A 24,160-nucleotide genomic window follows, 5' to 3' on the forward strand; every position below is an offset into this window, starting at 1 on the left:
TTTTGAGTAAATGTTTAAACATAGGGTTTGTGACCAAGCACTTTAGAAATGCACAGCTTTTAGGAAAGTCTCTCACAGTACAATGTCAATGACAAACAGCTCTGTTTGATGTAGAAAAATAATATGAAGGAAATGGCTGATTATCATATAGTCATTTCATGTGTTTTTTTGTTCTTGTTTGTTAAATCCCCCAATTAAGCAACATGTCTGTTACTTCTCTATTTTTTGCACCCTCTTCCATGCCCTTATGATGATCTCTGAAACAAAGCCAACTGCTGATTCTGTTATAAGCACTGATGTAGAGTCTGCGTACTGGTGCAGTTGAGGCAGCTCACATGGCAGCACCAGTGGAAAGTGCAGTGACATCTTTCAGTGATCTTCTCAGTCTTGGTCTTATACCCTCTCCCACAGCATAGCAACTCACAGCCGTCCAACGCAGGTGAAGAACTGTTGCAGGTCCGCCCGGATGTGCCAAGCGTACCCGTTTTGCTGTTGTAGGAACAGAAGTTGGGTGATTTTTCAAAATAGACAAGGTCTTTCGTTGAAGGGAGTTTGTGAGCAGGGTTCTCTGGCTGGAGGTGCCGGGGGTCGGCTCGATGAGACGCCCGGTTGCTGCCTTTATTGGCATACACCACCCTGGAAGCACCATCAAAACGATCTTTTAGTAAGTCTCCAACTGTCCTGAAGTTGGGTAGATGCATCCAGCAGGTGCGAATAGTGCAGGAGCCCGACATCCCGTGACACTTACACTCCTGACGCATCTCTGAGGAAACCGTCTAGGGGAAGAAAGGGTAGAGCGATAGATAGAGAAATGGTTAGACTCCTAGCTGATTTATATAGAAACCATAACAATTTTTTCAAAAAAAACTGATTAAGGGTTTCTTACAATTCTTCCAGCCTCATTATTGTGTACATTAATCAGGTATCGCAGGTCTCTGCCCCTCTCGCTGGAGTCCACAAACTCCCGTGTAAACATTCTGCCAAAGTCAATATTATCGCTACAGCCTCCCCAGTGCCAATCTGGACCCCCAGGGCCTCGTCTCCGGTAGTCACAGGTGCACGACTCAATAGAGCCTTCAGAGCAGGACCGCGCCACCGCATGGGTAACTCCAGCACTAGTGATGGCAAACACAAATGCAGTCTCTCGGCAGCCTGGCAAAACAAGAGTAATAGCATAGTTAATAACGTCCTGTGTAGATTTACAGCTGGATAATTTATTTAGTCCAAGCGGTTCTTGCAATTAAATTCCACAATACAGCAGCCATGTAGAACAAAATCTTCTGTTTGTGGAGGAAAACATCCAGTATGTAAGAGTGCAAAATGAGATACAAGGTAATCTTACCTCTGTTTATGATTTTGCCAAACACTGTAGGAGTTTGGGATGTCGGACAGTTCCAACGGCGGTTGCGGAATTGCCACTTGCACTCCTTGATGGCAGTTTGAAGCCCGGCGGCGATGGCATGGAGGATGCCAGGGTTTTGACGTATCAGCCTCCTCTGCCGACGGCTTAGCAAAGCAAGGCTAGGGTCTAGGGCTAATTGCACATTCTTACTATTGGTGAGAAGGTTGGTGGATGATGCTACATTCACGATCCCCCTGGAAGAGGAGATAAAACAGTAAGCTTCACAAGGGAATACTCCTCATTGTCACATGTGTTGTTTACTTCTGTCAGGAAAATTCAGAACAACAAGGAAACCTAAAGTAATTTGTCCGTATTCATTTTTTTCACATTTTCACTCTAGTAGCATCCTCTATTCAGTGTGCACAATTAAATGTGTAAAAAAAGTTGTGAATTATTTGTGGTTATGTTAAATTACAGAGCAACCAAGAAGGCCAGCAATAAGGTTTCTAAGATCCTCCACATAAAACAGGAAATATTTTTTTAACCTTGACCTAATAAATAAACGCTGCTATAACAGTAGGCTATAATTATATAGAACACAAACTATTACGTTAGACTTGATTGGAGATGGGCCACTGCTATATCCAGTCTATAAATAATGTCAAGTGACACTAAATATTAATCAAAAATTTGCTGATTAAAGGCTTTTGACCACCAAAGCTGCTTTTAGTTTTCCTCACACAATATTTAAAGCAAATTCATTGGTGGTTAAAAAAAAAGAGCTGTGTGTGCTTTTAATGTGAGTAAAACAGCAATAAGGATTGTTTCAAGCATTTTTCATTTTTTAATTTTATTATTTGTTTTAAACCTACTTTCTATTATACCTATATGTATTTTAAAAAAATTTTAACCACTCATTTTCAGCTCCAGTGCATCTTTGCTAGTGCTTCCACAGAGTAAAAAGATTAAATGTATTTAGGACGACTGTTATCAATCTGTTCAAGAATGGTCATGAGATGCTCTTCCTACATACAGGGCGTGATGTGTAAGAAGCAAGCACAATAATCCACAGAAAAGTTAGGAATAAAACAATGTGTGCTTTGATGTTTGTTCTTCCTCTTATACTGCAGTTGATTTGCTATAGATTACTATTTTAATGTATTAATAAATAATATTTTTTTACTATTAATTCACCATACATTTAATATTGCGAATGTCCACATCACATGTCCACATCATCATGCTCTCTCTAGGATAATTTTGATTAAAAAAAGTAATGCAACTTCCAGAAAAAAACAAAGTCTTTAACATTTTCCCATGGCAAAAAGAAATCAAATTAAATTAAATAAATTATAGAGGACTGACACTGGAAACTGCTTTTAACTTATTATATAAATGTCTGCATAGATAAGGCCTCACCACATCAATTTTTTTTTTAATCAGGTTTTGTAGTTTATAGTTTGTTTAGTGTCTTATTATATATTAGTTGTTACTACAGAAACAGCAGCGCATTCATAGCTGGCATTAAATGTCAAAGTTGCTGTTCTAGAAAATTAACCAACACCTTCTCAACAGTTCCATTACAAAACTTGCACTTTAACAATATAGGCAGCGGTTATACCATATGCAGTAATTTCCAGCACCTTACAAAAGTCAGAGAATACGCGCACGAATCGGATTTGGACGGGAACTGATCGGATTTATCACTCATCATATAAATCCCCATTTAATTTAATCCATATTGGAGAGAAATTGTTGTCTCGCGTTCAACCCGCACTGTCAAAATGACGAGAAGAGAAACTGAGAAAGAGAGAGAGACAGAGGTTTCGCAGATTAACCAGTCCACAGCACGAACAGAAAACGAATACAATTTCAAATTGCTACGAAAGGCCCCAAAGGATCATTTTTATGGCATTTCAGTGTTTTGTATTTGTATTGTTGGAGATATCGTTAGTCTTTTTTTATTATTTTATTTCTGAGCACACTTCTGTGTGGTAGGATAATTTAATTATCCTAGAAAAATACCATGCAGGTCGCTCATGTACTATGTACCACTAAGTGTAAAGTACTTCAGGACTGAATTATTGCGTTTGATGTTCATGCAATCCAGTTTAGACAAAAGTGAATTGAACCTGGTATTTAAAAATTTATTAAAGGTTAAAAATATATATATATAATTTAGGAACCATACTCTGCATCATCATCATTATAAGAAAGAGTTGTGGAGAGAGAGAGAGAGAGAGAGAGAGAGAGATATTATAGAGAGAGAGAACTCACCACCACCGTCCGCTGCTGTTGGCTGCCGCGGAGCTGGAGATGCGCGAGGAGAGCAGCAGTACGCACGCGGCTTTCAGTGCGGTGATCAGCGCAAGGAACTGCATGGCACCTTTAAGAGAGTAGAGTGTTAAACCACACATGTTCCATTTGTTTAGAGAAAGTGTATATATATATATATATATATACAACGTTTATTCTAATGAAAATATTTGTAAGCTTTATAATATTTAAATTGCATGCACTCACCGCTCCGCATTCCCCAGAGACAAAGTCACGTGTTTAAAAAAAATCCTTCTACTTTAGCACCGTTTTTGTCGGTTAATGATGCAGGACACACTAGAAGCTGCTGCTGCTGCTGCTAATGATGATGACGACGATGATGGTGATGATGATGATGGTGATGATGATAATGAGTGATGCTGCTCCGCTCAGCTCCTCTCAGTCTGTTGCTCTCAGTCCCGCACACTTGATCCCCTCGGTGAGTGATAGACGACACATTCTTTACTTATTGAGCGCTATGAGATGAACAAAAAAAGGGGGATTTGCTGCACTCATCTCCCTCAGTTTTCCTCCTCCCACCCTCCTTTGAAAAAAGGACTGAAAAGATGGATCTCTTCATAGGCACCAATGAATGAAGCAACAAAAAAAAAACGATTACGAGGAGAGGACGGATAAAAAAATATGCACGTTTAGCAAATAGCATATCATTCGAGAAAGAGAGAGATCCAGATTCGAGAAATCTGTTAGATCCAATTAAGGGTCAGATGATGCGTTTTATTTCCCTCTTTGTCTTTGCGTCCATTTGTAAATTAGCAGGATTTATTCCATGAGCAGAGTAAAAAGCTATGTGTGCAGAGTGAGGAGGGTGTGCAGCATCTCTCTCTCTCTCTTTCTCTTTCTCTCTTCTCTTTCTCTCTCTCCTTTAGGACAGTACAGAGAGAGCGCAATATGAACCATCTAATCTGGCCCGTTTTTGCCCACAGTGTTTGGATTACTCCCTTTAACCGCGTCTCCTCCCTCTCTCACACCCAGAAAATAAAGTTTTCATGAAGCCTCCATGAACTCCAACTAATGCTCATCAGCCCTTCTTTTATTTTTCCACATGAGTTATGGATACTAGGGCTACTCCAGTTATAATTCCAAAAACCAGTCCCTTGTGGAAATTCATATTTTGTTTTTGGTAACAGATTTTAGGTGAGCGAGAGGTAAATTATCCAGGATCTGGGAGAAATACCTATTACAGATCCAGTTTATCAGCCTAACAGTATTTTTCTAAACATTTATCGAAAGTTTCGGAGAACGTTTTTATGGGTTGTTTCAAGGGGTACGGATGAAAGGGCAGTTGTTTTAAAAGGATTAATAACTCTTTCGATTAAAAAAAACGTTTTAGGGGTGACACGAACTAGAGAAGGGAACTGAGTGGAGATATGGCTTCCAACATCTGGACGGCAGACGTTCATTTACGCAGCGCATGGCCACTGAAGCCGTGGCAGCAGTCAGACAGAGCTGGATATATCAAAAATCTTTTGCACTCAGAACAACCCCTGGGGAAACTTTGTGCCGTCTTGCTTTTGTTTAACTTTTTTTTTTTTTTTTTAGGGTGTTGACAAAAAAGGGCGGTGTCCTCCTACATTCTTCCGAGTTCATCCTCATCCATCCACTGGCGCGCAGTGGTTCTTTTTATCTCTATTCTGATATTGATTTGCAAATGCTCTGAATAATAACAATAAAGGTAATAATAATAATAATAATAATAATAATAATAATAATAATAATAAAGGTAATAAAATAATAATAATAATAATAATAATAATAACTTGAATGTTTTATAGTGTGCTGTGATCAGTGTGGCCATCCTCAGACACTCTACATTTAAATCACAGCATGCACATGGAAATAATTTTGTTCCAAATAAAAACAATATTTATTCATGGTCAGATCAATTGCTTTTATTGCAAGCAAACTTCAGCTAAGTATATAGTTTATAGTTTAGTGTGATGGGAATTTGGCATTTCATTCACATTGTCCAGTCCCATAGCTCTCTCTCTCTCTCGCTCTCTCTCTCTTCTTGATGGGTTTGCACCAAATGGCCAACTGAAGGAAATGCTCTTTTTTTGTTTGCGGGTGTTTCATTCTGCTCTTCACTCTTAGCTCTTGAAGGCGCTTAGACTGGTTTCCTGGTGCACTCATGCGACTCGGAGCAGATTAGTGACAATCCGGTTAAAGGGATATGTGCCTTTTATACACAAATCAACTTCAAATCACTTTTTAAAGCCACTTAGAATTTACACGCCATAGCAACAAAAATGCTAATGCACTTTTTATTGCTTAAGATTAAGGAATGAAACAGAGGAGATTAGAGGAGGGAATTGTCAGTGTCTCTTGTTACTTAGTGGTTATAGATAGGCTTTAACTTAATTTTATTAAATTAATCCGACTAGTTTGGGGTTTAGGTTTTACATCAAGAAAATAATCCGATTCTAAGATATGTCGTGACCTTTAGACGCGTAAAAACGTGTAGAGTCCTTATTAGAGGTTACAAAGGCTTCCACAATATAATAGAGTGAAAATGTGTTTTATTTTTTTATAAATATGATCTAAATTATATAAATATCTTTAGAGTGCATAAGCTCTTTTAGTACCTTTATTTCGGCATTCTGTTTTTACAGTGTTTAAGCAAAATCATACTCCACAGAATATGACCTATAAGATGAAGTTGCGGCTTTTTCGTTGTTGTTGTTGTTGTTTTTAATGCATTATATGCACCGAAGATATTGGGAGTAATTATTAATAGAATTTAACAGATTAATTGTTTTATATGTGCACTTGATTGTACAGTAATCTGAAATTTCCATAGACTCTTTCAGCTTGCATTACATGCAAACCCCATCCAAAATTGGCATAACTAAAGGCACGAATAACAATCATTTATATTCATGTTACAAAATAGTATAATAAGTGTGAGTCGTGCGCTGAGAGAAGTGTCTGTGGGTGGTTGGACTGGTGCACCAGCCGCTTATTGTTCACAGAACTGCACGCCTGCCTGCTGCTGCTGTTCGGGTTAATGCGCACGTATCCACTCTCACACTGCACAAAAATATTATTATGAATAATAATAATAATAATAATAATAATAATAATAATTCCATATGAAACAGCCAAATGATTGCATTATTACCGTAGCCTACATGTCTATTATTATTATTATTATTATTATTATTATTATTTTCACATGTAAAGCATATGGTTTTATTTTTCACACTGGATATATTACACGATTCATTATTCTCACATTTAAATGTTTAGTGTAGGCTATATGTTTTATTTTCACTTTTTTATTTGCAGGGCATGTGTTTTATATTTCCCTTCTATTTGATATATCATACGATTAATTTATTTTCACATGTTGGACATGTGATTTTTTTTTTTTTTTGAGGGAGGGGGTGATGAAGTGGGGGGCTCCACATATGATAACACATGGTTTCCATGATGCCACATGTGTTTACATTCTCAGTGTCAGGGTCCACCATATTCATTTGTGCTATGCATGTTTTCCACAGGTGATCGAATATGTTATTGATTTAACCACGTGGAAAAAACTTGTACCTGAATGGCATTGTAAATGTCCGGCCTCATGGTGTTCGAGCAAAAGATTGTTTGTGCAGTTTTGTTTTGTTTTGTAAGTTTTGTTGCATTTTCTTCTTTAATTGTTTATTTAATCGGTTATGACATGTGCTACATTCCGTCAATAAAACGGAAAAGAATCGACATGTAGGCTATTAACGTGTGGCTTTGTGCATTCTGTAGGAGAAATAAAACATGCGTCACAACTCTTCATGCTTTACGCATGATACGATTTCAGTCTGCCTAGATCATATTTAACAACAACAACAAAAAAAAACATAATGGCTTTCAGACTCGTTTTGAAAACCATTAATGCATTTAAATTCCACGCTTAATAGTGTAACCGGATCCTTTCAATAGTTCCGTGGAAATCTGGTGAAACAGCCGCCCACCCGTGCATGGCCCCCTCCTCCTGCAGCTTCTCCTCCTCCTCCTCAGTGCAACGCGCTCCTTGAGCTCACCACTCAACTCCGCACTGTAGTATCGAGCTCGGCTCCTCTCATATAATTCCCCGTTAATTGCTAATTACCGCCCAGGCGTTTTAATGTCCCGTCCGGAAAAGCGCTTCCTGCGATGGCCGCGTCACATAAAGCTTCTCTGGGCCGAACGCTGATGCTGGCGCTCGCGCTCCTCTCACCTGCCTTCACGTAAGTGTGTGTGTGTGTGTGTGTGTTTACTTTGATATCTTAGTGGGGACCAGATCTGACAATTTTGACCTTGTGGGGACATTTGACTGACTGGTCCCCACATTTGTATAATAATTGCAGCTTTTATTTAAAATAAATAGATAAACAATACAAAATGGTCAAGGTTGAATTTAAGTGTATGATATATTTTATTATCTGCATTAGATAGATAGTCAGATAGACAGATAGATAGATAGATATCCAGCAGTAATAGAGACAGTGACACAAAGACAGATGTAGATGTGATTGCACACTGTATATCTTACATACCAGTCAGTAGACACAGGGAAATGTGAGAGCTGACCAGAAGTTACTAGCCCAATGCTAAGAACAACAAAAAAAAAACCTACAAAATATATATAAGTAGCATATAAATCACAGAATCATATAAGTTTTTAAAAAATTTGCAGTTGTGCAAAATAATTAATTCCTCCTTTAATCTTGTTTTCCTACTGGTAGAGACCTTGCATTTTTAAGTTCCTACTTTACCTGCATGACAGATCAAGATGTATAAAAATAACTAACATATCTTATATATATATTGCTGAAATTACTGGTAAAATTACTATGACTTTACACGCTTTATAAACATATACAGACAGGCAGACACACACACACACACATACAGAGATATTTATACTAATCAAAACCAGTAATGCACATGCTATGGAAAACTGCACCAAAATATCCTTTGTAATGCCATAGCCTTGACGTGATCTGAGGGTCTGAAGTGAGAGGAAACACGAGTTAAAGGTCATTAATAATTGCTTTTGAATGGTTCCAGTTTTGTGCAGAATTAATGGAGTAATGTGGAAAGTCCATGTCCAGATAGGATTCCCATGTGCTGTGTACACCCTGAAAGCTTTTTGTTAACATTTTTATGTTTACCAATCACTATTTGATTTAAAAGAAAAATGGCTTGACCAAACAGATAATCCAAAAATTACATGGGAATAGCAAATATACTTTCCATATAAATTTTAGCAAACCTTCATTATTTCATTATTTCTGTAAAATAAAGAAATGTGCATTCTGTGCATGCTGTAAAACAAAATTCACAATCAGTGTGAGTGCTTTAAGTACATTAAAAGCGCAAGAATGGCAGCTAAATAGCAGCATTAGAGTTTTCCATTCACTGGACATCTGTTGAATACTGTAGTCTTTTTTCAGCTTAGAATAAATAAAAGTACCTTTTGTGGGTCATCTAATCTGAATGCTTTGTATTAAGTCTATAAGAAGCATGTGGGTTTTAAGCAGTTACTTGAGCCATTCCATCCATTAACCAGACAAAGCAGTAATCATTATTGAAACAGAAAATATAGAGCTTTTCATTAATGCCATACATCACAGTCAGAAATTATAGTGGTTTACCCCTGGAAGCGCTCCCATGTTGCTCTATTGGTGAGTGTGATTAATTACTTGCTCTCTTTCTCAGTGTGCTGTGCAACGACATCCTTGGCCTGAAGGTGGCAGGAGATCCGGTTCTGACCCCCAATGCAGTGTGTTTACGACTGGCAGGCTTGAGTAAGCGACAAATGAGGTTATGTGTCCGTAATCCCGATGTAACGGCTTCGGCCCTACAGGGCATACAGGTGGCCATTCATGAATGCCAACATCAGCTCAAAAACCAACGCTGGAACTGCTCTACACTGGAGAACCATGGCAAGGTGCCACATCAGAGCACCATCCTCAACAGGGGTAAGTGTGGGCTTAGTACTCCAAACCTGATGATCACTTTCTGAAGTTAGAGATCTTGTCACCTTCCAAGGCAGAAAAGTATCAGAAATCAGAAAATCCATGTAGAGCGTTTCCAGTAGAACTTGCACAAGCAGGGTCATCCTGTTATTCAGCTAGCATCTACAATAAATATCCTTCCTCTGTTTCAATAATAGGTTTCAGAGAGAGTGCCTTCTCCCTGGCTCTGCTGGCAGCTGGTGTGGCTCATTCGGTGGCTTCAGCCTGCAGCATGGGCAAGCTACGTGGCTGTGGTTGCGATGCTAAGCGCCGGATAGACGACGACAAAATCCGCCTCAAGCTAACTCAGCTGCAGCTGCAGACCCTGCAGAGGACTGGGTTTAGGAACACACCTGAGTTTAAAACAAACCACAGCAAGCTGCCCTCTTACCTGCACTCCTCCCATCCTGGCACACTCCTCAAACCAGAGGAGCTCACATCACTGCAGGAGACCTGGGAGTGGGGAGGGTGCAGCCACGACCTTCGCTTTGGTGTTCGCTTTTCCAGGGACTGGCTAGACTCCCGGGGCTCGTCTCGTGATATCCATGCCCGCATGAAGATGCACAACAATCGAGTTGGCAGACAGGTATGGCGACGGAAAGGAAGCAATGTTACACCTATGTTTAATTTGTGCACAGTTTAATTATATCTAAATCGTGGGTTCACTATTTGCAAAAAAAGACCCAACTTACAATTCAACTATTGAACTTATATGAAAGGTTAAAAACTCCCAGTTTGTATAGGAGTTACTAAATAATGTGCTTTAAAGTGAATAACTAAACTACAATAATAACCATAAGCCTTTATGCCATTATGTTAATTAGATTTTTTAACTTAAGATTTTAAATTAAGGCTTGCTTCTTTGATTTCTTTTTCCAATTTTCAAGCAATCCATTTTCAAACAACCACGGTTAAATTTTTATAACAGCCATTGTACATTTTTTAAAATTATTACTGTTTCTTGATATTGTAACAAGAATCACTAGATTGTAACTTTGATGCAGATATCACTTTTTATTTAAACAGATCGTGACAGACAACATGAAAAGGAAGTGCAAATGTCATGGCACCTCAGGAAGCTGCCAGTTCAAGACCTGCTGGTATGTGTCTCCTGAGTTCCGGCTGGTGGGCTCCCTGCTGAGAGAAAAGTTCCAATCTGCTGTCTTCATCAACTCCCAGAACAAGAACAGTGGTGTGTTTAACCCACGCGTGGCGGCTGGGGCAGCCGGGTCGGAGAATGGCAGGCCTCGACGGCGCAGCCTCTCCAGGGAGCTGGTTTACTTCGAGAAGTCCCCTGACTTCTGTGAGCGCGATGCGTCTGTGGACTCGCCTGGCACTCAGGGCCGCATCTGCAACAAGAGTAGTCCAGGGATGGACGCATGCGACTCACTGTGCTGCGGCCGCGGACACAACATTCTGAGGCAGACACGCAGCGAGCGCTGCCACTGTCGCTTCCACTGGTGCTGCTACGTGCTGTGTGATGAGTGCAGGGTCACAGAGTGGGTCAACGTGTGTAAATGACCAGCCCTCTCCCTTATTGGCCTAAGCTTTGGCTGGAAACATTGGACAAGTGGGGGCAAAAGGCATAAGCCTATATCTCTCACACCAAGTGTGTGTTCAACAGTATCAATTTAGCCACTTTTCCATTCAGCCCTCTCATCTGGGTTCTATTTGTTTTGTGTGGCTGTTGTTATTCTCCAAATGCCAAGTCAAAAGACTGAGGAGAGGAGTGACTCATGTCATTTGTCTTTGTTTCCCCTGTTCGGGCTCTTCAGCCATGAAAATGCCCCGAACGCCATCTGTGTTCTTCACAATAACGAGGCACAACAGCAGGAATGCATTATTGCAGAAATGGAAAGGCAATGCCACCATATACAGTTATATGTATATTTGGAAATGTGCGCTTAATGAAATGATCTCCGCCATGACAAATCTGTGCAAGTTGTGCTTATGTTCTTTTAGATGTCAAAACTGGTACCATACGCCAGGCAGTTTTAGAGAGAACAGAAAACGTGCGTTTTTTTATTTTTTTTTGCCCACTTCATTGACTTAACGTAAACCAGGACAGCGGTGATGTGAATATAACCTGTACCAATGGAGGTTGGACAGTAATAACGTTAATAGCAAGGTTTGCCATCAATCTGATTAAAAAACTAATATTTAATCTTTCTTCAGATCTGCTTTACTGTGTTTGAGACCAAAAGTCAAGATACTGCAATGAATAAATAGGTTGGATTAGTCTGTTTGTGGAAAATTGCAGAAATGATAATCATTTCATAATGACACTGAGATGTATTTTTCATTTCTAACTTTTATATAAATTATGTTTAGTAAAATTAATTATAATGTGATATGAATTGTCTCTTTGTCCCCTTCGGAAAACTGTCTTGTTTTCGCATTTACTTCAGAAAGCTATTGTTTTTGGCAGGAGATTTCATGCTGGAAGTTTTGTTCTTGTACAGTGGCTTCAGAACCAAGAATGTGTCCAGAGAACTGAGATGAATGATAAATACGGGAATTAATCAGTATCTTGCAGAGCGTGGCTCAAAGAGGGCACCCTGGATTCCTTTGAGGCTGACGAGTATAAGAGTGAACAAGATTAAGGAGGAGAATGACACCAGATCAGCTGTATGAACTTAACAGCTAGTTGACACTGCAACATGTGACTCTGGGGACAGTTGGTGCTCGTTTTGCATCTGTCACTGAAAAAGCCTGGAAGGAGCACTGTGCTTTAACTCAACACAGACCAGGCTAATGTCAGCGCTGAGACTTTGGACAGTGCACGCTTCATATTTTGTAAAAATGTGAATAAACTATATCTTATTTTATAACATTTATCACTTATGGTTTATACCACTGCTGGGTTGGTTGATCAAAGTAAACTGTTTTCATGTGCCTATGACTCTGACAAGCTGACCTTGTGTGGTATTTAGCATCACAGACGCAGAGACAGGGTGGTGTGGAATGATAAAGTGCTGGATCTCTGGTTTGCATTTCTTCATTCCTTTATCATTTCACCCTGGAGCTGCAGCAAAAGGGAATTTCCTGTCGCTGTTTCTCCCATGTGTGAGACAGAGAGGCTCAATAGCTTTGGACCCCCCTCCCACCCTGGCAGCACTGTGCAGCCACTTACACACACAAAGCAGCATACTGACAGCATCTAAAATAATGACAACCAGATACTCTGAAATCACAAGGAGAAAAGGGGAAAGCACAGGGCACATATTTGAATTCTGGGTAAGAATGTGGTTCAATTTGCCACCAAAGAAGATGTATGTAAGGGCAGATAGGCACACAGATAGGTAGATATGCTGATAAGTGCATTCACGTTGCCCGTATATGGTACATCAAAAGCAAGAGCTGCAAACATCTGCTTTTGGGCTCTGTGTCCAGCCTACCCTTATGCCTTTTTGATGTGGGACAAGGATAAAGAGAGAAAAGCAGAGAAAAAAAACAAGGAGCCAGCTACCCAGAACATCAAAGTGATCGCCTCAACGTGCAAGTCCTCATTAGTTCTGCAAGCCTAACCAACCCGACTTGTGATTGTGTTTGCTGGGGTTCACTTTGGCAAACACTTCAGAGGAAAGGTTCCTTTAAATTATAACTCCCACCCCCACCACAAGCCGTACGCACTGTAAGTCCCCTGCCATAACCCCCACAAACTCCCAGCGCCCAGAATCTCCACGTGCTCCCCCACTCACCACTCCACCCCATAATCTGGTGTGCAGCTGCAAACATCTGCGCTGGGCTCTCTCTCCTCTCTGAAACCACCGAACTGATAAACACATCTATCACAGAGCCTCTGACATACAGTGCGGGATGTGAAACGACACTGGAAAAGACACTTTTGATTACATCAGAGCCATGTTTATACAGGCACGGATGATTCTCATTCAGTAATGTGCCACTGTGAGATCAGGCACAGGCTACAGGTTTTTCAGTAGCCTATAAATATATATATGGAAATAAATCAATTAATTAATTAATTAAAACTTGGGTAAATGTATTTAATTATAAAATGATTTTAAAAATTATCTAGATTTCTTGCATGAAATATCCTACACATAATACTTTTCCATTTTAAAATTGAATGTACTTTAAAATATACAATGGAAATACATTGAAATGGAAATACATTTTTAAAATACATTGTTACTAAATATATAGTCAAATTGATTTAGTAGGTTACAGGTTTCATAATCTTGTTCTTTAAGGTCTCAGAATTCACACAAAGAGGCTCTTTTGCTCTCTTTTTAACGACTGTAAACACATCAGCCTGCCAAGTGCTGTCATTATTTATTTATTCAGTTCAGACTTGGCTGAATAATTAAACACAGTGAATATGTCTGAATCTATTTGCCTCAGTAATGACCTACTGCATAGCTCTGATTCCTTAAAATCCACTATAGACTATTCCAAGATGCTAAAAATACAAGCTTCACCGAAATCAAAGGCACTCAGATGTTATCATATATTATTGCTTTTACTTTTTTTTTTTTTTTTAATAAAAATAAAAAACACATTTCCATTTCCACAAACCATCAAATGTCCTTTTATAACAGCATCCCGTGCATGGAATTAACATCACGGAGGCTGAAGCGTCACTCGAATGGTACCCTGATGCCTTGGGTAATCTCGCGAGATCATAACAGCACGAGGCTCTAACGCTGCATTGTGTGCGTGCGCGTGGGTTATCGCGAGACTTGCGACAGGAGCTTGGACTTGTCCGGCGTCGCTGCCAGAGGTGAGTAGATCAAAGGATGGGTGGAATTTAAACGAATTTGAATTTCGGTTTGAATTGAGACGCTGCACGTTCGTATGGTTCGTAAGGTATATTTTATGCGTTAGGATAATAAATAGCAAAGGTGGAAAAAAGGGAAACAGATGATGTATTTGCATCTTGCCGGTAGGCTGTTTAGGCCACTGGAGCTGTCACAGCACGGTGTGCGTAAGGTGTGAAATGTTTTTCTGATTTATAATTTAAAAACAGGGTATGAACATGTCATTATGGTAAATAATCTTCTACCGACTCTACACCGATTTCTACAAATAACAATGTCTTATAGAGCTTTGTAGCTCAATTTGTGTTCTGCTTGGTGTTAATAAAGCAATTGCTCCAGACAGCTCTTTAATGTAATAGTTAAAATCTCAAAAACAAAGTCTCATCGGGCTGATGATAAAGATGATGATGATAATAATACACTGATCAGCCATTATCAACATTATGACCACCTGCCTAATATTGAGTACATCCCCTTTTTTTTGCCAACATAACAGTGATGCACTCTGTGTTCTGACACCTTTTTATGACAACCAGCATTAACATTATTTTTCATCAATTTGAGCTACAGTAGCTCTTCCATTGGATCAGACCGTGTGTGTCAGTGATCCTTGGCCACCCATGACCCTGTCGCCAGTTCACTGGTTTTCCTTCCTTGGATTACTTTTGGTATGTCCTGACCGCTGCAGACCAGCAACATCCCACAAGAGCTGTGGTTTTGGACTTGCTCTGACCCAGTCCTCTAGCCATTACAATTTGGCCTTTTGTCAAAGTCACTCAAATCCTTACGCATGCCCTTTTTTTCTGCTTCCAACACCTCATCTTCAGGAAAAAATGGTTCACTTGCTGCCTAATATATCCCACCCACTTTCAGCTGCCATTTAAACTAGATATTAAAAATGTAGCTACTGGCCAAATGGTAATGGCTAGACAACTTGGTCAGGGCAAGTCCAAAACTGCAGCGATTGTGGGATGTTTGTGGGCTGCATTGGTCAGGATATCCCAAAAGTGATTCAGTGAAGGAAAACCGATGAACTGGCGACAGGGTCATGGGTGGCCAAGGCTCACTGATGCACATGAGGATTGAAAGCTAGCCCGTGTAATCCGATCCAATGGAAGAGCCACTGTAGCTCAAATTGAGGAAAGGTTTAATGCTGGTTACAACAGAAAGGTGTCAGGATACATAGATCATTACTGTTTTTGTAGGAAAGGGGGGAGTGAAACCTAGAGGTGGTCATAATGTTACTGCTGATCAGTGTATTGTAAATGTAAAATGATTTAAGGTGCATAAATGGAGTTGGACATGATGGACAGCATTTAGTTCAAGATCCTTTTTTAGGGACCTAGGAGCTGGAGCTGGAGCTTGTGCTGTCCATCATGTCCAAAACCAGTCATCCTCTGTATGGAACAAGCAGAAAAGCGTGTTCAGTGGCCGTCTTCTATCACAGTGGTGTTCTTCTGACAAAACCAGAAAATCTAATGTTCCTAGGGCCATACGCTGTTTTAACACCTCTTTACAGTACCTGGGGACATGATTGGAATTCTTGATCAAATAGTCTCTCAGCAACCACTACTCTTCCTTAGTTATACATGTTGCTCTCCTTCATAACAGACTCACTGTTTACAGTCATAATTTTTTATCCACTCATCATGCACATCTTATCTGCATTGACTCTCTTTACCTCAGTCTTGCATCATTCACTTTTGCACTGCTGTCAGTTTCAATGGTTATTACTCATCGCACATCTCAATTTATTTTTAAGTACCCTGTAATTGCAACCACATGTCTGTTGTCTATTTTGTTGTTACCGTTTTTAGTGGATGTAAAAAATTTCCTTCGGGTCAATAAAGTATCTATCTATCTCTCTATCTCTCTATCTATCTATCTATCTATCTATCTTTCTTTATTAAGTATTTTTATTTTTAAAGTTTTAAAGGGACCCTACATCACTGGACCCTTAAATTAGGGTCCAAGAGTACCCGGTCTTAAAGATTGTTTTACATTTTGCTATAATGGAAATCATCAAGTAATGTTTTTTTATTAGCAGCTAAGTGGTTAACACTGTCACCTTGCTTCTCCCGTCTGTGTGAGTGGAGTTTTACTTGGTCTCTACATGCCCTGAGGTGGATTTCGTCTGGGTACTCTCGGTTTTCTACCACAGGCCAAAGACATGGCGGATTGGCATTTCCAAATTGCCCTTAGTGTGGGTTGCGAGAAGGTTGGGATCCTCAGTGACGTAACTTTCCCTTTGGTGTGACGTGAAGTCATGGGTCATTTGACCCAACCATCATTCGTGATGACGGGTTGGGTGGATGGATATTTTTAGAATCATGTTTATACTTGTATTAAATAAGGTTAAACCACACTCACTGACTTAAAAAAAAAAAAAGTCACCTATAAATGTTCAGCTTGGACTATGGTCTCCAACCTCCATGTATTTAGCAAATATTTCTGTAAATATTTAAATAATCAATATAATATTCATATAGAGGTCAGACTATTTTCTGTTCTGTTCTTATTTTCCTTTTTTTCCACATACCTTATAACTTAAAGACCCCCTCCTGTTCATATAAACATCCTCCATATTTTCCATTCAAGTAACACACTAGCCTATCTAGTTACTGTCTGTTCTGTTAGAAACGAATTCGAAGTAAAACCACAGCAATTTAGTTTTGTCAGCGTATAATTCAATGCAAGCGAATGTACTCCGGTGTTCTTTAGTTTAAAGAAATAGCCTCAGAGCACAGGCTCATCATGGTGACACTCTTATGAGTCATATGAGGCTCACATTTTGGGTCATTTCTTACTGTAAAGATTAAGACTGCGAGTAACAATGTTTCAGTAAATCATTCCAGATGAGCTCACTGCTCTTTCCTTGCTCTTCTGTTGCTATGGTGATCAGTAATGCTGCTCGAAAGGACCGAGACTTGAAATGATTTGTGGACTTACTTTATTGTTTTTAGCCTATTTACCCAGCCATATAGTCTCATCAGATGTATGTGTCTTGTCATACTTACGAGTCTTTTTGTGAAACATTATCATGCCGGGCTGTGTTTTTATAAGAGGTTCTGAAGCATATTTCCAATTCCAATTTGAAACCCATCCTTTTTGTACGTTTAGTTGCATTAGATCGCTTGTACGTGGATTGTTAAGCGTGCCGTCTTAGTTTTTTCTTCCTTAAGCAGGTTATTAATGGCAGCGTAGCGGGTCATCTATGTCCGGCGTGCACTCATGGCTAACTTTGCCATTAAAGCTCTTTAACTGCAAACCAAGCTGTAGAGCTGACATGAGGAAAATTGATGCCCAGTACACCGCATTATAAAGTGTGGTCATCCCAGAGCAAGAAATAAAAGGACCAACAAATTTAACTTTCTGAACTGTCTTTATCCTGTGTTGCCATTTTTGTGTTGTGTGCAATAAAATTTCTTTTGGTTTTGAGTTAAAAATTCCTGCATAATGAGAAACAACCTTCAGTTTAAAATATTAGGACCATCGAGCAGTTTACATAGTTTCGTGATTTGCTCATTTTCAAAATCCATGTGGGGGAAAAATGTTTTGCCTGGAGCTTCGTGGTGTGAAGATCCACAGTGGTGTAAGATAATTGGCAGTTAAAGTTCTGAGCTAGTCCATGGATATTTATGGGTTCCAATCCCAAGACTGATATATTGTCTGGAAAAAAAAAAACATGTTCTCTGTTTGACACATGGGAGAAATTGCAACATCAACACAATTTTAATTATTTTATTTATTTTTTTATTTATTTTTTTTATCTCTTCAAGGTGCAGTCTTGTAATTGTACCATTAAGACAAAAATGCGGCCTGTCGTTTTACTGAGTGACCACAAAAAAACGGTTCGAACATTTTAATTTACAGCTTTTCACTGTGCGTGTTGCTATTAGAATGAGCAAGCATCTGTGTGGTGAGGTGCCTTAGTGGTTAGGACTTTCCATGTTTCCCCCTGTACTTGGTGGGTTTCCTTTACGCACTCCGGTTTCCTCCTACAGTACATCACAAAATCTTACATTATAGAGTGATTGACATTTCAAGTGTATGATTGTGGGTGTGTTTTTTTTTGCTTGAGTCCTATGGTGGGTTAGCACCATATCTAGGGTGTATCCAGCCTTGCGCCCTAAATTACCTGGTATAGGTTCCCTGGATAAGCTGTATAGATGATGGATGAATGATGAACTTTTTTATTTTAATCATGCGTTGTTTCGTTTCGCTGTGTATTCAACTGTTCCAACTGTATATGGTTGGAATGACAATAAAAGCCTACTTGACTTGACTTGACTTAACTTGACATGTTGGGCCATTGAAGGAGTTCCTGGGAGGCCAGCGTTTCTGATGTGAACCAGGCAGTCCGATCATGGCTCCGACGTACTGAGAAAACTTTTTAACTTTATAGTGTCCAGTCACTAGTGTAATGCTGAGATAAGTGCATTAGTGTAGCAGACGATTATATTAAGAAAAGTATGTAGTTTTTACTCTCATAACTGTGTTCTGTTATTCTGCACAATCAAAAGTCCCAGTTTGACTTGAACACAGTTCATATGTAGAAAGTCCTTTCATGTGTCTGAAAACAGATCTTTATAAAAATAAGTACTGCGTGGTGGGTCTCTCTGTAATAAGGACAGCAGTTGACATCTTATTTTAGCAGGACTGTGGCTCTATAAATGAATATTCAACATAAGCTTATGATTGCTATTTAGTAACTCTTCATCCGATATCCTCTTTTTTTTTTTAAGAAAAGGCCAACCAGCTACCATGGGGAACATTTTTGGCAACCTTTTAAAGAGTCTTATAGGAAAAAAAGAGATGCGGATTTTGATGGTCGGCCTGGATGCAGCTGGGAAAACCACGATCCTGTACAAACTCAAGCTTGGAGAGATAGTCACAACAATTCCCACTATTGGTTTGTCCACTTTTCAGACAACATAATCATAATTAAGATCGATATTAGTTCCACGTATCTGATTCTTTAAAAATTATTCAGGAATGTGTGTTTTGTTTAGTTTTTAACCTTGTTATCTGACTGCAGAGATCTGCTTTGATGTTTTTAGGGTTTAATGTGGAGACAGTGGAGTACAAGAACATCAGTTTTACAGTGTGGGATGTTGGCGGTCAGGACAAAATCAGGCCTTTGTGGCGACACTACTTTCAGAACACGCAGGGTGAGTTCAATGTACCTGCACACCTCTCATCATCTCTATATAATGTATATTCCTATTTTCATTCCTTGGTTTCCCAATCATATTATATAACCAATACTTGTGTGTATTAGAACAACAGCATGCATCCTTTCCCCTTTTAATTTAAAAGCACATAAGACATAAATAATATCTATGTGTATAATAATGTTAATGGAGAATGGAAGATAGGGACTCTAGGAACCAACAGCATTGTTTTACACTGCTACTATTTGTGTGTATTGTAACTGAAGAAACATTTTGCCTCTACAGTATAATTATACATTATAATAGTAAATAATAATAGTGACAATGTATTGAAATTTATAGTGTATAATTTCAGTGGCATTTTAACAGATTCTCTCTGTGTATTTGGTCAGGCCTGATATTCGTGGTGGACAGTAATGACCGAGAGAGGGTGAATGAGGCCAGAGAAGAGCTGATGAGGATGCTGGCTGAAGATGAACTGAGAGATGCAGTGCTGCTGGTGTTTGCTAACAAGCAGGCAAGAAACCTTTTCATCGTGTGGGCACTGCTGGAAATGTTTAAATCCCAGACAAGATTGAGATTGGGGGGCTGTTGAAGTTTCCCTAGACATGTTTTTCTGATATTTGCTCATCCTGGACATTAGGGATGTGTTTAAAACACATACAGATACAATTAGGAAGCACACTTAAAAAAAACAAAAAAAAAGAAAAGAAAAAAAGTTTACCAGGAAATGTGTCTGTATGAATGAGACTAGAGTTGTGCATTGTGAATGGGTTGACAAAAAAAGCAGTCCAAGTGTGGGAGGCCTTTACTTTTATCCACGTGATTAAGCAGATATGGATATGGGGGATTGAGAGTAACATAATTTCAATTCTCTATATGTATGCACTGTTCATGCAGTAGAATCGACAATAAACTAATTATAATACTATTGAATTTGGAGTGCAAGACCAAAGATGGTATAGATTTTATGCTACAATGAAGTACATACTCTGATCAGCCACAACCGTAACATCACTGTCAGGTGAATGGAATGACATTTACTCTCAACTTTATGCCAGTAAACTGATGACCGGATCATGGGCAACTAAAGCTCACATGCCTGTTTAGAACAAAGGCTAGCCCATCAGCTCCGCCAATGGAGCACAAATTGGTTAAAAAAGTCAATGTTGACCACGATAGAAAGGTATCAGTACGTCCAGTGCATCACAGCCTGTCACAGCAGGCAAAAAGTTCAAAGTTGTTGATCCAGCCTCCAAACTACTCAGAACTTAATCTGCCCGAGCCTCCATGTAATGCGTGATCAGATTGAGTTTGGAGGCTAGATCAACAACCTTGAACTCAATCTGATCGCGCATTCCATGGATGCCGGGCAAATGCGTCTGATCCATGGAGCCCCCATCCCACAACCTACAGCACCTAAAGGATTTGCCACTAACATCCCAGTCCCAGTTAGGCATATTTTTTTTGTTTTTATCCCTATTCCTGATCAGTGTATCCATAACAGAGATTGATTAAATTATATGAATTAAGATTTGTCTATACAGTTTAGTTCTGATAATCTCTTATCTAATCTTCATTGTTTTAAATATCAACTAATCCCTGGCATTTAAGATATTCCTTTCTGTCTTACCCTGGTATGTAGGATCTGCCAAACGCCATGAATGCTGCAGAGATCACTGACAAGCTGGGCCTTCACTCACTCCGTCACCGTAACTGGTATATTCAGGCCACCTGCGCCACCAGCGGCGACGGCCTGTACGAGGGCCTTGACTGGCTGGCCAACCAGCTCAAGAACAAAAAGTGAGGCGAATCTGTGGACAGCTGAGCTGCAGCTCATCAGGGAGCACCAGTGGGTTTCTTTTATTGTGTTTACAAGATGAGAGTGGAGAGAGCAGGCCGGCTCAGAGTCCAGCTGCGTAGCCTGTACTGTTCTCGCTTTGTAAAAATGTCACTTTGAACCCTTCACTTCTGTTCTGATCAATCTATAACGATATATAATGATAGAAAATCTCCATATCATGTGTTTCTCTTTCGTCAGTGTAAAGAAAAGGGGGTTGAAGGGTGTGAACTGGTTTAGTAATCCATAATATAGAGTCCGTAGTGTTAAATGCAGGTCATTTAAACTATTATAATGAGCTGCCCTGTTTAAACTGTGTTAAAATGGCTCGGAGGTCTTAGGTATCGGAAATAAAGGTAAGGGAATTTTCACATGCAGAACGATCCAAGAGTACTAGACGTGTTTCTGTTTGATATGTTTTTGCTATAGTAATGCTGTTGAAGTTTTACTGTAACACTCTGTGATTATTAGCATTTAAATCTGTGTTGAAACAGTATTATGCTTTGACCGCTTGCATATATCGCCCTGTTTTGAGCAGGCCTCTGTAAGATGTGAGTTGCACAGATGGATGACATAATCACTACTCGCCTTTTTTCTTTTGCATGTAGACACTGACTTGACAGAATGATACAGTGGCTGCACATTTCTTAGATCCTCAATTACACCTCTTGTCAAAACGATTTACTGTTTTTGCATGTTGCCTCTCTATGGTCAGATAGTGTGTGCTCTCTCTGTAGCTCTCTGTAGCTCCACGAGTGGTCTAGCTGTTCTTTGGATCCTTTAGATGGTTAGAAGCCACTGTGTTCATATCACTCATCATACTGTATATTGCAGAATGAGAACAATGAGTTTGGATATTTGAAAAGAAATTGGTATTAAGTCATGTACTACTGATCAAAGCATGTTTTTTTAAAGCATCGTCCATCATCTCTATAGTGATGCTAAAATTTTGGTGGTTGAATCAAACGGTTCACTCAACAAAGCCGTGTTAGAACGCAGCATCCCACGATACCTCGGCCTGTCTCTCTGCTTAACTGTTTACTTCCTCAGTGAACTGCCCACAAAAATGTGTGCTTCTTAACTTTATCGTACTGCTGCTGCCACATGAACAATCGTTCTACATCATGGTTTAAACAAATGGGTTCCACTACAAACACACCACAAAAAGTGTTTTTTTTTTGTCTTTGTTCATTTATGTCTTAGTGAATTTGAAATTAGTGCAAGATTATACATAAACAGCAGCTGAACCATTATTTATTTGTACCAAATCAGATTAGAGCCACTTACCAATTAACATGTTGATTACTGACTGCCATCAATAACACGTGTGAATATACCCAATAATTTATTGAACAAAATGTCTAATAAACTCTCTGTGATGAAAATGAGCACTTCTTGCATAAAATAGATTGCAATATTATATATATATATATATAATATTATTATTATTATTTTTTTTTAAGGTTTTGTTGAGACCAACAACAAATACCTTTAAAAACTAAATTGCTAAATGCCATTTTGATTTATTGTTGCAAAGGCATATAAACTATCAGAAATGTTAATTGGTTTCATTTATCAGTTTCCATCATACTGATATTAAAAGGTATTATACAGCTATAAGGGTTAACATTGCTGTGTTCATTATTGGTCTTTGTTAACATGCATTTCATCCTTCTCATGGTTTAGTATTTAATTATAAATTGTGCCTGTTTAACTTGATAAGATTGTGTGACACCATGAAAGGCTATAAATCTTTTCTTCAAGTATGCTGCCATGGAGACAAAAGGAGTAGCTATATACCTGCACTTCTCACACTTCTCATTTCTTTTTAAACCTTTTTAAACTACCCTCTCTGCCAACATTAATCACTAAAATTCTAGCAGTGGGAATTGTGAAAATCCTCTCACCAAGGTGCCCAGTGTCTCGCCTTCTCTGTTTTCTCGGGCTTATCCCATACACAGACACACACACACACACACCTCCTTGCTTGCCCTCACAGAGTGTCTCCAGGGGTGTGACAGCAGTATGTGGGTCAGGGCAGCTCTCTCCAGGCTGCCAGCCCCCAATGCCCCCTGCAGGCGGCCTACAATAGCGGCACCACGGCGGGTGCCATTGCTGGGATTCCCTCTCGTAACCGGGGCGCTCTCGCCCAGGGCACAGACACACTGGCAGCAGTGCAGCAATCAATTCATCAATGCATGATGGGAGCGCCGGGTGCTGAAGTCCAGCCAGCCCACCCCCATAGCCAGACCCTGGCCACCAGCGCTGAGGCTGCGTTACTGACCTGGAGTGGGGTGTTATTGCATGGAAATGCAGATTGTTAAGAGGGCAAAGGGGGGCCAGCATGGAGCTGATTGCTCTAATAGTACTGCAATATTCCACTTTAACGATCATTTAAGGGTTAAAGAAGCAGGCAGAATTACCAGACCTGGGGGGAAATGTGGTGGAAAGAACAAAAATGCACATGTCTATTCTGTTGAAAATACTTTTTTTTAAATAGTGACCATTAATAATATTACCCTTTAAATGGCCAAACAACCCCCCCCCCAGTTCAACCATGACTATGAATTGCACTTAAGGACCATGCAGTGTGTATTCCATATAATATGCGTACATGGTGTACAACATGCTCAAGTTAATACTGTAGGCATTTTTAATGTGATGGATAGATTTTTGATTGAGAGCTCTTCACTTACAGTAAG

General features: G+C 39.5%; 3 protein-coding genes across 4 annotated transcripts; 2 read left to right on the top strand and 1 right to left on the bottom strand.

Moving 5' to 3' along the window:
• wnt1 (wingless-type MMTV integration site family, member 1) lies at positions 1-3,933 on the bottom strand. The gene is made up of 5 exons (XM_053482804.1): positions 3,866-3,933; positions 3,620-3,728; positions 1,343-1,596; positions 887-1,152; positions 1-776 (listed from the first exon to the last, which is right to left on the bottom strand). The coding sequence occupies exons 1-5, from the start codon at positions 3,873-3,875 to the stop codon at positions 285-287; spliced, it is 1,131 nt and encodes a 376-aa protein (XP_053338779.1). The 5' UTR covers positions 3,876-3,933; the 3' UTR covers positions 1-284.
• A 3,793-nt stretch (positions 3,934-7,726) lies between these two features.
• wnt10b (wingless-type MMTV integration site family, member 10b) lies at positions 7,727-12,439 on the top strand. The gene is made up of 4 exons (XM_053482837.1): positions 7,727-7,890; positions 9,365-9,627; positions 9,822-10,249; positions 10,690-12,439. Exons 1-4 carry the CDS (start codon positions 7,817-7,819, stop codon positions 11,182-11,184), a joined length of 1,260 nt encoding a protein of 419 aa, XP_053338812.1. The 5' UTR covers positions 7,727-7,816; the 3' UTR covers positions 11,185-12,439.
• Positions 12,440-14,357: 1,918 nt separating this feature from the next.
• Positions 14,358-22,842, top strand: arf3a (ADP-ribosylation factor 3a). Of its 2 annotated transcripts, none has more exons than XM_053483309.1 (5): positions 14,358-14,407; positions 19,190-19,356; positions 19,505-19,615; positions 20,011-20,135; positions 21,264-22,842. In XM_053483309.1, the coding sequence occupies exons 2-5, from the start codon at positions 19,209-19,211 to the stop codon at positions 21,423-21,425; spliced, it is 546 nt and encodes a 181-aa protein (XP_053339284.1). In that variant the 5' UTR covers positions 14,358-14,407; positions 19,190-19,208; the 3' UTR covers positions 21,426-22,842. The 2 variants fall into 2 exon arrangements, with proteins under 2 accessions (XP_053339284.1, XP_053339285.1); XM_053483310.1 differs by having other exon boundaries at positions 14,384-14,407; positions 19,195-19,356.
• The last annotated feature ends 1,318 nt before the right edge of the window (positions 22,843-24,160 follow it).

The sequence above is a fragment of the Clarias gariepinus genome, chromosome 22 (genome assembly GCF_024256425.1).
Source record: "Clarias gariepinus isolate MV-2021 ecotype Netherlands chromosome 22, CGAR_prim_01v2, whole genome shotgun sequence".
NCBI classification, from domain to species: Eukaryota; Metazoa; Chordata; class Actinopteri; order Siluriformes; family Clariidae; genus Clarias; species Clarias gariepinus.

Bases quoted from the DNA above. Each gene is read 5' to 3' on its own strand.
- arf3a (XM_053483309.1), top strand. From the start codon at position 19,209: ATGGGGAACATTTTTGGCAACCTTTTAAAGAGTCTTATAGGAAAAAAA. The intron at 19,616-20,010 runs GTGAGTTCAATG...GTATTTGGTCAG, and splicing joins CTACTTTCAGAACACGCAGG to GCCTGATATTCGTGGTGGAC. The intron at 20,136-21,263 runs GCAAGAAACCTT...CCTGGTATGTAG, and splicing joins TGGTGTTTGCTAACAAGCAG to GATCTGCCAAACGCCATGAA.
- wnt10b (XM_053482837.1), top strand. From the start codon at position 7,817: ATGGCCGCGTCACATAAAGCTTCTCTGGGCCGAACGCTGATGCTGGCG. The intron at 9,628-9,821 runs GTAAGTGTGGGC...TTTCAATAATAG, and splicing joins GAGCACCATCCTCAACAGGG to GTTTCAGAGAGAGTGCCTTC. The intron at 10,250-10,689 runs GTATGGCGACGG...TTATTTAAACAG, and splicing joins ACAATCGAGTTGGCAGACAG to ATCGTGACAGACAACATGAA.
- wnt1 (XM_053482804.1), bottom strand. The intron at 1,597-3,619 runs GTGAGTTCTCTC...CTCCTCTTCCAG, and splicing joins AACAGCAGCGGACGGTGGTG to GGGGATCGTGAATGTAGCAT. The intron at 777-886 runs GTAAGAAACCCT...TTCTTCCCCTAG, and splicing joins ATAATGAGGCTGGAAGAATT to ACGGTTTCCTCAGAGATGCG.